The sequence below is a fragment of the Sciurus vulgaris genome (genome assembly GCF_902686455.1).
Source record: "Sciurus vulgaris genome assembly, chromosome: 2".
In the NCBI taxonomy this organism is placed as follows: domain Eukaryota; kingdom Metazoa; phylum Chordata; class Mammalia; order Rodentia; family Sciuridae; genus Sciurus; species Sciurus vulgaris.
In genome coordinates this window covers 39,027,419-39,045,468 of record NC_136462.1, presented here as the reverse complement: position 1 = coordinate 39,045,468, position 18,050 = coordinate 39,027,419, and the positions used below count along the sequence as shown (strand labels likewise).

Sequence of the window (18,050 nt, the reverse complement as noted above, 5' to 3'; positions counted from 1 at the left end):
TCTTGAGAACCAGTTATCTAAAGACATATCTATATCTGTTTTTTACCCTTACTGAATAATGTGCAGTAATTTGGCCACAGAATTGAAAGCATTTCTAGGAAAAATTGTCCTAGATATTTGAAGGGTGCCTCTCCCCAACCTGCTCAAAATTGACATAGTGCACATTTTATAATGCCCTGTTCTGTGAACAGCCAGTTCCTGTTCTGGACAGGGTGTGCCCCACATTTTCTCTTTTGCTAGTTCAAGGATACTCCTCCCCAACCGACCCCCACCCCCCGCCCGTACTGGGATTGAATCAAGGATCAAGGATATTCTTCAGAGGAAGGATAAGCAAGATTTTTATATTCTAGCCAGGTATCCTAAAGTCGAGGGAAAGAGTGCCTTATTCTTCAGGTTTGCAGGTCAGCCTCCATGGTAGGGATACCAGCTGATGGGCCTCACTTGGCAATAAATTTACAAAAGCGCTGGGCAGTTTTTATCACAAAGATGTTATCAAAAGGAACAAAAAGGACTGGGGTTGTGGCTCAATGGTAGAGCACCTGCCTAGCACATGTGAGGCACTGGATTTTTTCCTCAGTATCACATAAAAATAAATAAGTAAACTAAAGGTATCATGTTCATCTACAACTAAAAAAAATATTTTTTAAAAAAGAATGAAAGAATGATCAAACATTGAAATTATAAACTACGTGGAGCTAGTATTCATGTGCTTTCCTGATGTCAAATATTAGTCTTTCCCCTTAAAATTTGAAATATTTCACGGTCTACTGTGATTCTTGAAGTGTATTAAGATTCCTTGGCATACAGTGTGGAAGTCACAACTGTGCTCAATTGGAAGGTGATTCTCATTTTTTCCTTAAATGGGTATTTTATATAATCATTTTCTTCCAAAGTACTACTTCTGTAAGGTCCAATAGAACCTGATCCCTCCCATGCTAAGGAAACCTCCAGAACTAAGCCCAACAGGAGAACCTTTGCAGTGACCACAACAGACACTGAGTCCCACAGGCTTGTTCAGATTCTGACCTGTTCCCACAGAGGGCATCCTGGGTAAAGTTACTATCTTTTAAGGTGAACAAGTTCCTATTTTAAATGAAATATATTATAAATTATACTATTTAAAAAAACAGTCTATAAACTTAGAAATCAACCTACCATGAGGGAAACACTGGGAGAACTATTAAATATTAGGAAAATTAAAAACGATGTAAGGCTACAGCCTGACGAGATTTGTCAATGACCTTCCTACCCCTCAACATTTCATGTTTGCTATTTATACTCTCAGTTAATGAATAAGATAGATTCAAATTACAGAATTTAACTCTACCTGGATTCTTAAGGGAGATTTTTTTTTAATCCAATAACTTGTTCATTCTAGAAACAGACTGTTTACAATAAATATAAATATTTCAACTAAGAATAAAAGTTTCTGATTCATATTCTGCTTAAAAATAGCTAGTAATTAAAGGTCATTAGATAATTGTTATGTATTGCAAGTAACAATCTAGACTAGACCATAAAGATATTGAACAAGATTATTAAAAAGACACATTAAATGCCAAATATCACAGGAGAGAAGAGACTTAAGTAGAAGTTTTCCACTGCCTTTTATTCATGATATAGCCACATTAAACATGCTGAAGGAAACATCCATATCTGCTCAGTTGTTCTTGGCAGCAATGAAAAGGCAGAACTTGTTTATTCATTATCTAGTCCAGTCTCACAATCAGAAGCAATCTTTGATTTGTTAGATATTTCGTAAACTTGTATAATAAGCTTTAACTGATTGATGATTTCTTTGTCTGCTGTTTTCATGTCAAATCCCAACATCTTCAAAATAGTTTCTCGAAAGTCACCAAGCTATAAAGAACCACCACAAAAATCAAGATATGTCTTTAGTTTCAGTCACAAATTTATTATCTGCAATGAAATTAGTACTAGAAATTTGGTCTTATTCAACATTTCTTTATAAATGTAATATATTCTACATTCAAATTGTATTTTTAAGCTAGAAAATTGGTCTCTTCTACTCTAAGAATTCTTTAAAATTTCCTTTACTTTTTCCCTATGTTTACACTTTAGTAGACTAATCCTAATTTTATTACCTCTTATTGTTTTTTACCCATAAGGCCATTACATTTTGTTGCTGTTCTTGTTGTTCGCGATGGGGTCTTACTATGTTGCCCAGGCTGGCCTCCAACTCTTGGGCTCACATGGTCCTCCCTCCTTAGCCTCCTAAGGAACTGAGACAACAGGTGCACCGTCACACCCAGTGGCAACTACCTTTTGGACGTCCGATGTGCTTTATGATAATGGAAGTCTCCTAAATACATATCAATCCATCCTCCGAAAGCCATAGTGATCCAGGAAGAGCACAAGTAAAAACCAACCATAAATCCATGTCTGAAGCATAACTAAAGAGTATCACAGCTTTCGGTTTGCGTGTGAGTGGAAATGAATATCCTAAAGCAGCAGAGGCAGCTCTGGAGGAGAGTGCTGCTCATTTCCACTGTTGAAGAACCCGGATGGCCTTACCCCCCCCCCCCCCCCAAGAAATGGAATAGTTCTTAAACGGGGAAATAGAAAGGACAAATCTGAGGCCAGGTAGATGAGAACACTGACAAGTGAGGAGGGAAAAGAAAGAGGCTTGAAAGCAGAAAGACCAGAAATGGCAGTTCTAGAGGGCAAGGGGAGGTTGGAGAATATGGAAGTGTGAAGTGTTCCTTAGTGACTTGGTAGTAAAGGAAAAGGAAAAAAATAAACAGTGAAATTAAGAGACAGACAGGAGCAGGGGAGTATGGCACAATCATACATCTCATAAATGCCTACCTCTAAAATAAAAAGGCTTGTTCTAGTTAACTTCAAAAACTGCACTTACCATGTCAACAAAAGAGGGCGGTATTGAGTTAAGAAACCTAATAAGAAACCCAACCTCCAGGCACCCTAAAGAAGAAATGTGAAGACCAGGACAATTAAAAGGATTTCAAAGTGAACAGATAAATGACAAATTAATATCCATAGAGAATTGCTTTAAGAAGAGCCAGGTGCAGTGGCACAGGCCTATAATCCCAGCAACTTGGCAGGCTGAGGGTAGGAGGATTACAAATTCAAGGCCAGCCTCAGCAACTTAATGAGACCCTGCCTCAAAATAAAAAGGGCTGGGGATGTAGCTCAGTGGTGAAGCTCCCTTGGGCTCAATCCTCAGTCCCCCCTCCAAAATAATTGCTTTAAGAATAAAATGAGGGGCTGGGGAGATAGCTCAGTCAGTAGAGTGCTTGCCTTGTAAGCACAAGGCCCTGGGTTCGATCCCCAGCACCCCCCCCCCAAAAAAAAAAAAAAAAAAAAGAAGAAGAAGAAAATGAACCATATCATCAGAAACCCTTTAGGTGATGAAACTACTCCCCCACAAAACAGCCACAAAACACATGTTTGACACAAAACCCTGAAGTGAATTAAATCTTAATTAAATGAGGATTTGCAGATATGAAAAAAAAACACCTTTCTTTGAATCATAAATGTAATAATTCAGAATAGAAATGGACAAAACCATGTCCAAGATGTCTAAAGGAATACGGAAGATATGATCACTGAAATCAGGCAAGAACAGCGGAAAATCATTTCAGAAATGAATAGTGAACTACAAAGTACCCAAAGACTTTACTGAAAAGAGGGATAAAAATAACCTAGAAAATGAACACGCAGAAAAGAGAGAGAAAGAGATACAGATGGAGAGAGTGCAGAGAGAGGGCTGGGGAGATAGCTCAGTCAGTAGAGTGCTTGCCTTGTAAGCATCAAGGCCCTGGGTTTGATCCCCAGCACCCCCCCCCCCAAAAAAGAAAGTGCAGAGAGAGGAGAGAAAATGCTAATTTTATGACTTTTTGTTTTTGTTTTGTTTTTTTTCCAGACAGGGCCTTGCTAAGTTGCTGAGGCTGGCTTTGAACTTGCAATCCTCCTGCCTTAGCCTCCCGAGTCTCTTTAGTTTGAGCATATCATAAATAAGTTGGAAAAGTTTCCTAAGCAATTAATATGGAGACATAATATATACTTTAACAGTTGCCCAAAATGATCAGTTAGCCTTTAAAAAGTCTCTTAAAATATTTGCCTTAGTGTGAAGCCGTGGGATAGATTCCAAACACTGGAAAGAAAAGGAACAAGAAAAAAGAAAAAGAAAAAGAAAAATGAAGGAAGAGAAAAGAGAGAAAAAGAAAACAAATTTGCTTTATAAGTACAGTGAAAATCCAAGCAAGTTTAGTCTAGGATGTGACATCCTCGTCTATGATGTGACACAGTCAATAACATATGCGATTTCCTCTGAGCTTCCATTCCCTAACATGACCCTATTCTCCAAACTAAAATAATCACATTTCCCATTCTTAGTCTTTGTGGGATTCACCAGGGAGAAGCCCTTGATCTAAACTGGCCCAATAAGACCCCTTTTTGGAATTCTCTCTTAAATCACAAAAACTAAATATGAAACTCCATTGTTTTCATTGACCATGTTTCCCATCATAGGGAAAAAAAACAACTGGTAGTCAGACAGACAAACTGTCACACAAATGCCAAGAGAGGACAGTGAAGAAGGTCCTGTAAGGTGGCAGGTGCTAATCCTGGAGACTAGGTACCCCTCTGACCTTCCAGAAATGAGGAAGTTTAACTTGTTTTTGATACCATAAGTCAATGAATTCTGTTTTGTCTAAATTAGTTAATCTAAGCTGAGGTGGGTGTTTATCAACTCCAACTAAATTAACTTTAATATAGTCATAAGAAAAAAACCTCTTGTTCTTGTCCTGCTACTTCAAGCGTGTTCTTGGCTGTGGAGAGCTCAGGAGTGACACTGTCTAACATCTGACGGGCCCTCTCTTTGTCGGCTCTCGCCTCTTGCTCTGCAGAATCTGATGCAGCTTTCAAATCATCTGTATTCATAACTACCTTCTCCTTCATTGTTTCCACTTTTGTTAAAGATTGCCTGAGCTTCATAATTGTTTTGTCCTATGAGAGGGTAAAAGGTGGATGAAAGAGAGGAGATGACTGTGAGTTGATCTCCTGTCAAAAACAGGTGGGCATGATAACTCATGTTTTTTTCCCATCTCTCTTTTAAGAGATGTATGGTTATGGCTTAGATCTGAAATTTCCTCCAAAATCTCACGTGTCGAAGGGTGCCTCATCACAGGTCCAGAAATAATAGAGCCAAGCAATCCTGGGCTGGAACCTCTGAAACTATAAGCCAAAATAAAACTTTTCTCTTTTTTAAAGTTGAGTATCTGGTATTTTGTCACAGCAATGAAAAGCTGATGACCACATATGGAAAGGAGAAATATTCCACAATTTTAAAATTAAGAGGCATTTCTACCATTCATAATCACTTAGCATTTATATAAACTGGATTCATGGGTTTAAAGAGCCTTAACACATTTTCCATGTTCTTAAAGGTCTACAGCCTACATTAAACAAATATAGGAATGGAGAAAATAATTGGTTCTACAGTAAGAAAAATATTGCTGATAAAATATCACATCATTTGATCAATTATTTAGTGTATATTTGGTGTAAGTCACAATCTACTTTTGAAATAGGATAACTGAATCTAGCAGGTGCAAAGAAGAGCCAAAAAAAATTTTTTTAAATTAACCATTGTCCCAATAAAAACTATGATAAAACTAAAACAAAAGGAAGCAAGGGATTTAAAATCATAACATTTAGAATACCAGTTACTTTTGAGAAATGGAGAGGAGGATACCTGGGGTTACAGTGGGATTGGTAATATTTTCTAAAATGATTGGTGGATTCACAGGCATCCAATTTTATTTTCCTATAGTAATACGTATTATAGAACAACAAATTATACATTAATATTATATATTATTCTATGTGTATATGAGATGATTTTAATATTTGTTCTTTAAAAAGTTTAATGTGAGCCACGCAGCTAAACGGGAATGGACCAAAGTTTAAATGAATTTTTGCAAACCTCATTTCCTTTACTTACTTTAAGGACATTTATTCTTGTCAGTTGAGTTTTCATATTTTTATTTGATAATTTCAAATCACTGAGCTGTTTCTGAAGTTTCTGAATTTTCTCCTCCAATATTGGTGTTGTAACAATCTGCAAATTTTGCCGAATATTCAACAACATCTCTAATTGTTTGAACTTCTTGTTGTGCTTTTCTGCTTGAGAATTCTGTGTTCTGAAGTTTTCCTTTGCAGAAATTAACAGTATTGAAATAAATAATTGGCTTTAAAATGTTCTGTACTAGCATATTACCATATCAATTCTAGACCAATAAACTGTAGACTTAATAATATTTACTTAACATAAATACACATTATTAAGATAATCAGGACACTAAAATATTACAATAAAAATGATGATTATTGATACCAAGGGTAACAATTAAATAGACATTTTGTAAATATTAAACAATAGTATAGATTAGTTCTTTTTTTCTAGGAATATATTCTAGGAAAATATTTAGTATTTGGATAAAGATTCATGCATAAATGGACTGGGGTTGTAGCTCAGTGGTAGAGCACTAGCCTAGTATGTGTGAAGCACTGGATTCAATTCTCAGCACCACATATAAGTAAATTAATTAAATAAATGCCCATAAACAACTAAAAATATTTTTTAAAAAGATTCATACATAGAGATATTCTTTACTACTCTATTCAAATTGAAAAAATAAAAAAATACGAATGTCAAAAAAATTACATATGGTAAAAATACATTCCCTACAAATTGTTTTAAAAATATTTGTTAAGAGAAAATTGTAATAAACAATTCAATGAAAGAAACAGGATTAAGAAAAACTATACTTATCTCAGTTGTTAAAAATATGCATGGAGAGCCAGGGATGGTGGAGCGCTCCTATAATTCCAGTGACTCAGGAGCTGAGGCAGAAGGATTGCAAGCTCAAATCCAACCTTAGCAACTTAGTGAGGCCCTGAGCAACTTAGCGAGAGATCCTGTCTCTAAATATAAAATAAAAGGGGCTGGGGATGTGGCTCAGTGGTAAAGTATCCCTGGGTTCAATTTCCCAGCACCAAATGAGCAAAAATAACACACATGGAAAGTAATCAAAATGAAACATTATAATATGATATATAACACCAGTTATTTCCAAATGATGGAATTACTGATGTTTTTGGTTTTAATCTTTCCCTATTCTGTGCTTTATAAATCTTCATAATGCACATGAATTAATTTTATTATGAGAAAAAAATTAGTTGTTTAAAAAAATGTTGCCAACATTTTAACACATTCAAAGAAACAAAACAGGTAACACTGGATAACAAGAATAAGGATGGGCCAGGCGCCATGGTGCACTCCTGTCATCCCAGCAGCTTGGGAGGCTGAAGCAGGAGGATCAAGAGTTCAAAGCCAGCCTCAACAAAAGTGAGGCACTAAGGAACTCAGTGAGACCCTGTCTCTAAATAAAATACAAAATAGGACTGGGGATGTGGCTCAGTGGTTGAGTGCTACTGAGTTCAATCCCCAGTACCTGTACCCCCTCCTCCCCCACCCCACCCCCCAAAAAAAAGAATAAGAACGGTGCCCTTCTTCTCAATAACAACCCTGGAGACCAGAAGATAATTAGAAGAATTAATGTTTTCTAATTTCTGCGTGAACTCAATTTATCAATTGAATGTGAAGATTTTTGAAAAAGATCTTTTTATTTATGCAAGTACTCAAAGAAAAAGTATCTTTCCTAAAGTATCAATTCTTAGGGAGTTATTGGAGCAAAATAAGAAAGTAAACCAAAATACAGGAAGATATGAGATTCAGAGATTAGAGAAGAAAAGTCACAGGATGATAACTGGGTCCAGGCCCATAGAGTAAAAGCTAGATCCCTAGACTGAAGCAAGAAAATGAAAAGTTTGAGAGAAAAAAAAGTGTCAGAATTTTAGACTAAAGGATCATTTATTACAATGTTTCAGGGAAAAACATGAATGTTGAAAATTATACATATGAAAACACAAGGAAGGTGAATACCTCTAAGAAAGAGTGTACTGCAAGAAAGGACATGTAACAAGAACGGAGTACTTGGTGTTTTTGTAAATATTTAGTAGTCATAGTGAAGTAAACATTGATTTTGGATTTCTCCCCAAATATCAATATATCAAATATATTGGGAAAATAACTGGGGGAAAAAGTGGTATAAGAGAGAGAAAACTTTAATAGGAAATCAGCAGATTATATCTACAATAGAAAATTCAAGATGTAGTTGTATAACATTATTTAGGGAAAGGAAGGTGCTACCAGAAGCAACAACCAAAAGAGTTAAAAAATAAACATAACCTTGCCTTACATTTCACTTAATGGCAGATGAAGATTATTCCCACAGAATACGTTTAAAGAACAACAGATGGGCTGGGATTGTGGCTCAGTGGAGGAGCATTTGTCTGGCACATGTGAGGCCCTGGGTTTGATTCTCAGCACCACATAAAAATATAAACAAATAAAATAAAAGTATTGTGTCCTCCTACAACTAAAGAATATTTTTTAAAAAAAGAACAACAGAGAGTAAAAGTGAAGGAAGTTAATAGTTACCCATGTGAGTCAAATTGCTCAACATGAATTTTATACCTGTTAAAGTGGCAGTTTGTAAATATCATTTATGATTTACTCAGGTTTGTAATAATATGATCCTTGACAAATTTTTTTTTTTTTTTTTTTTTTTTGGTACTAGGGATTAAACCCAGAGGCACTCTACCATTGAGCTACATCCCTGCCCTTTTAACTTTTTATTTGGAGATAGGGTCTCACTAAGTTAGTTGCCAGGCTGGACTAAAATTTGTGATCTTCCTACCTCAGTCTCCCAAGTCACTGGGATTACAGGTGTGCACCATTGCATCCAGATGTAATCAATTTTTTTGACTTTTCATTATTTCAAACTGTGTGTTTAAAATAAGATTAATAGCCAGACATGGTGTCCTGCACCCATAATCCCAGTGACTTGGGAGAGTGAGGCAGGAGAATCGCATGTTTGATGCTAGCATCAGCAACTGAGTAGGCCCTAAGCAACTTAGAGAGACCCTGTCTCAAAATAAAAAATTAAAAGGGCAGGGGAAGTGGCTCACTGGTAAAGCACCCCTGGGTTCAATTTCTAATACCCCTAAATAAACAAATAAATATATATTAATATATGCACATTAATATACCGATGGGTCACTGTTTCAGATATTGATAATTTACATATTTATAATTTTAGTGATTGACATTTTTTGATAATTTGGTACATACCACTGCAGATCTTATTTCATATTCCTCATTACAATTGTGCAATGTTCTTCATACAGGTCCTATATGTTTCTGGTACAATTTATTCCTGGTTATTACTAACAAAAAAATCTTTGTATATGTAATTGGTTACTGATATGAAAGAGGCAGAAAGAGGGCTGAAAAGATAATTATTGTTTTTTAAAAATCTTTTAACATGGTAAAAAAGATTGATTGGCTATTTTTTTTTGCATTACTGGGGATCAAACCCAGGGCCTTGTGCTTGCAAGGCAAGCCTGCTACCAACTGAGCTATTTCCCCAGCCCTAGTCAAAAGGATTATGGAAAGCATGTGTTATTTGCATTTTTTCCCCCTGTACAGGGAATTGAACCCAAGGATGCTCTACCACTAAGCTACATCCCTAACCCTTTTGTTTTTTATTTTGAGACAGGGTATCACTAAGTTGCTGAGACTGGCCTTGAATTTGCAATCTTCATGCCTCAGCATCTTGAGTGGCTAGGATTATAGGCATGCACAACTACACCTGGATTGCATATTCTTAAATTTTAATGCAGCATTTAAAATAATTTTGTGGGAGATCCAAGATGGCGGACTAGAGGGAGGCTGCGTTCCTTGTTGCTCTGTAACTCCGGTTTCAAGCAGAGGATATCTGTTTCTTGGTGAGGCAGTTTTGGCTGCTTATCAATCCCCTGCTGTTTACCCCATTTGTCTACTGTGACCACCTGCAGTCTGCCAGCACATCGACGCCTTTTTTGAGTGCAGATTGCTCACTGTCAGGCGCCTATCATCCGCCATTTGCCTGCCTCTTACCTGTCCATCGCCTGCCTTACACCTATCCATCACCCACCGCCCAAGGTTCACCTCCCAATCGTCCAATAACAGCAAACTGATCGCTGACTGCCAGTGAAGCACTAGCTGCCTGCTGTTACCTGGAAGTTCACTGTGACAGTACCTGCAGGTTTGGTTACACGTGGCTGCTGCCATTTTGAGACAATAGCCAGGCCCCGTAGGACCCCTGGATGGATTGACTGAGCCCCGTCTCCAGGATCCCTCAGCCCGACCGCTCACTCCCTGCCTCTGGGACCCTCACATCAACTGACTGCTCCCTGCTGCCAGGACCCCCAGGCCGACTGACTGCACCCTATCACTGGGACCCCAGCTCAACTGATTGCACCTCACCTCCAGGATCTTGCAACCACACCAAACACACCCCACCTCCAGGACCCCTGTGTCTGACCAACCGCACCCCACCTCCAGGACCTCCAGCTGACCACATCCACACCCTGAGCTGCAGCTCCCCATTTGCCAACACATTTGGAGGCCAGAGCGGCCATCTTGGATAATCCTGGAAGCCACAGCTCCAGTCTTCAGGTGGGGCAAATCCCATCCTGAGACGCCTGCTGGAGACTTGAAGCTCATTGTCAGAAAAGATTTTGGAAACCTATAGGGCCACAATAAGCCTATAGGGGGGAATCTGCAATACCCCCAGATCTACACTGCTAGAGGGGAAGATACATGAACAACAGAAAAAACAAGGGAAGAAAATGATCCAAACAAATCTAGATTCTATATTAATAGAATCCAAGGACAGTATGGTAGAAGAAATGTCAGAAAAGGACTTTAGATTATACATGTTAAGATGATTTGTGAAGCAAAGGATGAGATAAGAGAGCAAATGCAGGCAATGAATGATCATACCAATAAACAGTTGAAAGAGCACCTGCAGGAAGCAAAAGATCATTTCAAAAAAGAGATAGAGATTCTCAAAAAAAATCAAACGGAAAAGCTTGAAATGAAGGAAACAATCAACCAAATAAAAAACTCAATGGAAAGCATCACCAAAAGACTAGACCACTTGGAAAACAGAACTTCAGACAATGAAGACAAAATATTTAATCTTGAAAGTAAAGTTGTCCAAACAGAGAAGATGGTAAGAAATCATGAACAGAATCTCCAAGAACTATGGGACATCTTCAAAGACCAAATTTAAGAATTATTGGGATTGAGGAAGGCACCGAGATACAAACCAAAGGAATGAACGACCTATTCAATGAAATAATATCAGAAAAATTTCCCAAACCTGAAGAATGAAATGGAAAATCAAATACAAGAGGCTTACAGAACACCAAATGCACAAAATCACAACAGATTCACACCAAGGCACATTATAATGAAAATGCCTAACATAGGATTTTGAAGGCCGTGAGAGAAAAGCATCAGATTACATATACGGGGAGACCAATACGGATATAGCAGACTTCTCAACCCAGACTCTAAAAGCTAGAAGGGCCTAGAACAACATATTTCAAGCTCTGAAAGAACATGGGTGCCAACAAAGGATCCTATACCAGCAAAACTAACCTTCAGATTTGAAGATTAAATAAAATCCTTCCATGATAAACAAAAGTTAAAAGAATTTACAAACAGAAAGCCTGTGCTACAGAATGTTCTCAACAAAATATTCCATGAGGAGGAAATGAAAAACAACAATGGAGGTCAGCAAAGGGAGGAACTACCTTAGAGAAAAACCACTCAAAGAAGAAACCAAGCCAAATTAAAAACCAAAAATAAGCCCAAATGACTGGAAATATAAATCATATCTCAATAATAACTCAGAATAATAACATATCTGAATAATACCTCTTAGTTAATGGCCTAAATTCATCAATCAAAAGACATAGACTGAGCTATCTCCCCAGCCTGACATTGACAAATTTCTAGAGTCATATGCTCCTCCCAAACTGAACCAGGAGGACATATACAATTTAAACAGATCAATATCAAGCAATGAAATAGAAGAAGCCATTAAAAACCTACCATCCAAGAAAAGCCCAGGACCAGATGGATTCTCAGCCGAGTTCTACAAGACCTTCAAAGAAGAACTCATTCCAATACTTCTCAAAGTATTCCAGGAAATAGAAAAGGAGGGTACCCTACCAAACTCATTCTATGATGCTAATATCACCCTCATACCAAACCAGGCAAAGACACATCAAGGAAAGAAAATTTTAGACCAATATCCTTGATGAATATAGATGCAAAGATCCTTAACAAAATACTGGCAAACCGTATCCAAAAACATATTAAGAAAATTGTGTACCAAGATCAAGTAGGGTTCATCCCCGGAATGCAAGGATGGTCAACATCCATAAATCAATAAACGTAATCCATCATTGTCAATAGACTTAAGGATAAGAATCATATGATTATTTCGATTGATGTAGAAAAGGCGTTCGACAAAATACAACACCCCTTCATGCTCAAAACACTAGAAAAAATAGGGATAGTAGGAACATATCTGAACGTTGTAAAAGCTATTTATGCTAAGCCCATGGCCAACATCATTCTTAATGGAGAAAAACTAAAATCATTCCCTTTAAAAACAGGAACAAGACAGGGATGTCCTCTTTCACCACTTCTATTCAACATTGTCCTTGAAACTCTAGCCAAAGCAATTAGGCAGACTAAAGAAATTAAAGGGATACGAATAGGAAAAAAGGAACTTAAGCTGTCACTATTTATGACATGATTCTATATTTAGAGGACCCAAAAAACTCCTCCAGAAAACTTCTAGACCTCATCAATGAATTCAGCAAAATAGCAGGCTATAAAATCAACATGCATAAATCCAAAGCATTTTTATACAAAAGTGATGAAACATCTGAAAGGGAAATGAGGAAAACAACTCCATTTGCCATAGCCTCAAAGAAAATAAAATACTTGGGAATCAATCTAACCAAAGAGGTAAAAGATCTCTTCAATGAAAACTACAAAACATTGAAGAAAGAAATTGAGGAAGGCCTTAGAAGATGAAAAGATCTCCCATGTTCTTGGATAGGCAGAATTAATATTGTCAAAATGGTCATACTACCAAAAATGCTATACAGATTTAATGCAATTCCAATTAAAATTCCAATGATGTACCTTACACAAATAGAGCAAGCAATCATGAAATTCATCTGGAAGAATAAGAAACCCAGAATAGCTAAAGCAATCCTTAGCAGGGAGAGTGAAGCAGGGGGTATCACAATACCAGAACTTCAATTATACTACAAAGCAATAGTAACAAAAATGGCATGGTATTGGTACCAAAATAGACAGGTAGATCAATGGTACAGAATAGAGGACATGGACACAAACCCAAATAAATACAATTTTCTCATACTAGACAAAGGTGCCAAAATTATGCAATGGAGAAAAGATAGCCTCTTCAACAAATGGTGCTGGGAAAACTGGAAATCCATATGCAGCAGAATGAAACTAAACCCCTATCTCTCACCCTGCACAAAACACAACTCAAAATGGATCAAGGGGCTGGGACCTGCTCAGCTGGTTGAGTGCTTGCCTCAGCACAAGGCCCTGAGTTCGCTCCCCACTACCACAAAAAAAAAAAAAAAAAAGGATCAAGGACCTCAGAATCAGACCAGAGACCCTTCACCCTTCATCTTATAGAAGAAAAAGTAGGTCCAAGTCTTCAACATGTCAGCTTAGGATCAGACTTCCTTAACAGGACTCCCATAGCACAAGAAATAAAAGCAAGAATCAATAACTGGGATAGATTCAAACTAAAAAGCTTTCTCTCAGCAAAGGAAGCTATCAGCAATGTGAAGAGAGAGCCTACAGAGTGGGAGAAAATCTTTGCCACTCATACTTCAGATAAAGCACTAATTTCCAGAATATATAAAGAACTCAAAAAACTCTACACCAAGTATACAAATAATCCAATCAACAAATGGGCTAAGGAAATGAACAGACACTTCACAAAAGAAGATCTACAAGCAATCAACAAACATATGGAAAAATGTTCAACATTTCTAGTAATAAGAGAAATGCAAATCAAAACTACCCTAAGATTCCATGTCGCCCCAATTAGAATAACGATTATCAAGAATACAAGCAACAATAGGTGTTGGCGAGGATGTGGGGAAAAAGGTACACTAATATATTGCTGGTGGGGCTGCAAATTAGTGCAGCCACTCTTAAAAGCAGTGTGGAGATTCCTCAGAAAGCTTGGAATGGAACCACCATTTGACCCAGCTATCCCACTCCTTGGCCTATACCCAAAGGACTTAAAATCAGCATACTACAGAGATACAGCCACATCAATGTTCATAGCTGCTCAATTCACAATAGCCAGACTGTGGAACCAACCTAGATGTCCTTCAATTGATGAATGGATAAAGAAACTGTGGTATATATATACAATGGAATATTACTCAGCCATAAAGAATAATAAAATTATGGCATTTGCAGGCAAATGGATAAAATTGGAGAATATCATGCTAAGTGAGATAAGCCAATCTCAAAAACGAAAGGACGAATGATCTTGCTGATAAGCAGATGATGACACATAATGGGGGGTGGGAGGAGGGCAAGAATGGAGGAAGGAGGGACTGTATAGAGGGAAAAGAGGGGTGGGAGGGGTGGGGGGAAAGGAGAAAATAACAGAATGAATCAAACACCATTACCCTTTGTAAATGTATGATTACACAAATGGTATGCCTTTACTTCATGTATAAACAGAAACAACATGTATCCCATTTGTTTATAATAAAAATAAATTTTAAAAAATAATAATTTTGTGTGGAAATGAATCATTATCAGTCACATATGCAAGAGCAGAAATGGAAGCTACACTCATATTTGAATTCTATGGAGTATGTCCCCCGCCCCCTACCCCGTACTGGGGATTAAATCCAGGTGTACTTTACTACTGAGCTACCTGCCCAATTTTTTGTTTTTGTTTTTTGCTTTTTTGGTGGGGTTTCTTTCCTAATTTTGAGATAGGGTCTTGCTAAATTGCTGAAGCTGGCTTCAAGTTGCGATCCTGCAGCCTTCACTTATTGCGTAGCTAGAACTATAGGTGTGGACCACTGAGTTAATTATGGAGTACTTTTTTTTTTTTTTTTTTGCGGTGCTGGGGATTGAACCCAGGGCCTTGTGCTTGCAAGGCAAGTACTCTACCGACTGAACTATCTCCCCAGCCCATATAGGGTACTTTTTTTTACATTTTTTCCTAAAGTGCTGGAAGAAAAATTGAGAGCTCCAGCTGGAGGTATAGCTCAGTGGTAGAATACTTGCCTACCATGGGCAAGGCCCTGGGTTTGATTTCTAGCACTGGAAAAAAAAAAACCAGAGAGTTCAATAAATATTATAAATATAATTATAATATATTATAATATTATTATATGTTATATATAATATTATTTATAATAAATTATAAATATAGATTGGAGTTGGGATATAGCTCAGTGGTAGAATGCTTGCTAGCATACTTGAGGGCCTGGGTTCAATCCCTAGCACCACAAAAAATTTTTAAATAAAAAATATATGTGTACATATATATGTATATTGGATGAATGAATGGACTGAAAGACCAACTGAGGCATTAGTAAATAAGTGAGCAAGATTACACTTTGAGTCACAGCAATTATAGAAATAGTATAACATAGTTTTGGACATGACAGGTAATTTAGTGAAGAGGTAACAAAATAGAAACAGAATCTACTGAAAACAAGTTGTATCACAACCTCCCCATTTCCATCCCACTTTTAGGACTGGCTTTTTCCTTATACATGCAGGAAAGCAGAAAGAGGAGAAGGTAACAACTTATGCAGTGATTATTCAGCAATAGCATCATTGCACCTCACTGACACCCATCATATTTAATGTCGCAGTGCTTGAAATTCCACCCCTAGAGAATCATTCGAGTTCCTTTCCTTCTAATTCTCTTCTAAATGCGCATTAAGATATTTATTAACATATCTGTCATAATAAACATCAAATATGTGCACCATAGGGAAATGGAGATATAGAAAGAGGAAAGGCTTTTTGATGAAATCAGAAACTTCAGGGATTTATAGCAAATCCTCCCCTTTTCCGTTATTAACAGAAGTATAAACAGTGTGAATAGCTTTAAACATTAGATAATGATAAAGTTATTAATAAAATAAAATGTGATCATTTCCATTATCAAAGAAATGCCTATGCTTCAGGAAATCCTTACTTTATTCCTGTCCAAGTCTAATTTCCTTTGAAAAAAATCATTGATACCAATGTTTCCATCCAGACGTTTTAAGGGTCTTTTTTGTTCCCTGTAATTTTCTCCACTTTGAGGTGCTTCTTGAGCAGCTTCTTCATAAATCTGATGCAGCTGCTCCAGTTGCTTAGTGAGCATCTGAATTTCCTGCTGCAGGCCTTCCGTTCTCTGTAAGAAAGGAGATATTTTTCAAAAGCTTCCTACATCATTTCAAAACTGTGTGCTAGTTCTAATTATATTGATTTTGTGGTGACATTAAATTACAAAATAGATGAATAGAGAAGCCTTTTAAGAGATTATTTTAAGAAATTTTTAGTACTGAGGAAGTTGTATAGTGAATTTTAAGAGTACAGAGTTTTTTGGTTTTCCTTTTTTTAATTGGAGGGGTTGGAATATAGTTCAGTGCTAGAGGGCTTGCCTAGCAAGGCCCTGAGTTTAATCCTCAGCACCGTGCCCCCAACACACACACACACACATACACACACACAAAACAGCAAACATTGGGATTCAGATTACTGTGCAATAGGTTTCACTAACACATTGAATTTATGCAATACCTATCATCATTTGAATTCTAGGGTGAGAAATCATAAAATTTTACTAAAATGATCTGGACATGGACAAGAAGATGTATCCACATGAACATGCTGATTCAGTCTTTTGATAGACTTGACTGGTAAATCAAACTAACTGATCTGAACATTTATTTAATAACGTTTTTGGTACTGGGACAGAGCCCAGGGCCTCATGCATGCTTTATTACTAAGCTGTACCTCCATCCCTGACAGGTTGTTTTATTGCACCAACTGAATTGACTGGTGTTGGATCATTATGAAAACACTATCTTCCCCTTAGCACTATTTTAAAGTTAATATCTATTGAACTTATACAAAACTGTACTAAGCATTTATCATGTATTAACTAATTTGATACTTTCAACCACTCTGTGAAATAGGAATCACACCCCTCTCCCCCATTTTCAGAAGAAATTGAGGCACAGAGAGAATAAGTAATCTGGTCAAGAGCACACAGCTAGCTAAGGGCAGAGCTAGGATTCATAGCAGGGCTCTATGCTCTTAATGACTGTGCTGTACTTTCTCCAATTTAATAAGATAACTTATTTCTTTTCTGTCACTGTGGAAATCCAATCCAAATTACAACTCGGAGCCATACCACATACTAAATTAGAAGATATCAAAATCTGTATCTTAAAAGAGTCAAATAGGAAAGAATAACTTTTCTGTTGATGTACGTACAGATTTCCAAGATAGTTCATTTTCACTGATTTCCAGAATCCTCTCTTTCACAGCTTCCTCTGTGGCTGGTATGGGGACGATGCTGTCACTCAGAAGAGTAGCCAACTGACTGAGGAAATTCTGATACTGAGATTGTGCAGTCTCAGTTTCCCAGCTGCATGAATATGGGTGTCTGTCTAACTTTGACGCTTGTTTTTCCTCATGTATCAGATCCTGTTGACATTCATCCCAAATCTTCTGCCTGTGATCTGGTCCTTCAGGGTGAAAGATGTTTCCCTCAAAGTGGTTGACCAGGAAAGTTTCGGTCTTATCCTAAACATGCCGACACACAGGTTAAACTTCCCACTTGCAATTAAATACAGAGACTCTTACTTTCTTTCTTTTGAACTATAAAATATAGTAACAGCACAAAACTTCAGGAAAAAAGACCCTCAAGAGAAAGAATTGAAGACTCACAAGAGAAACATGGGCAAGTATTCAAAATAGCAAATGGGAACAGCAAAAGGTCAACCTTAAA

General features: G+C 37.2%; 1 protein-coding gene across 1 annotated transcript in view; it reads right to left on the bottom strand.

The window, feature by feature from the left end:
- Positions 1-1,657: 1,657 nt before the first annotated feature.
- The window catches only part of ZBTB25 (zinc finger and BTB domain containing 25), a 156,861-nt gene continuing 140,468 nt past the window's right edge, over positions 1,658-18,050 (bottom strand). The window contains exons 7-11 of the mRNA XM_079126276.1: positions 17,534-17,845; positions 16,245-16,445; positions 5,987-6,196; positions 4,774-4,989; positions 1,658-1,860 (exon numbers count right to left, since the gene is read on the bottom strand). Of these exons, the coding sequence (XP_078982402.1) occupies positions 1,699-1,860; positions 4,774-4,989; positions 5,987-6,196; positions 16,245-16,445; positions 17,534-17,845 (1,101 nt within the window). The 3' untranslated portion in view covers positions 1,658-1,698. The remainder of the gene's footprint in view (positions 1,861-4,773; positions 4,990-5,986; positions 6,197-16,244; positions 16,446-17,533; positions 17,846-18,050) is intronic.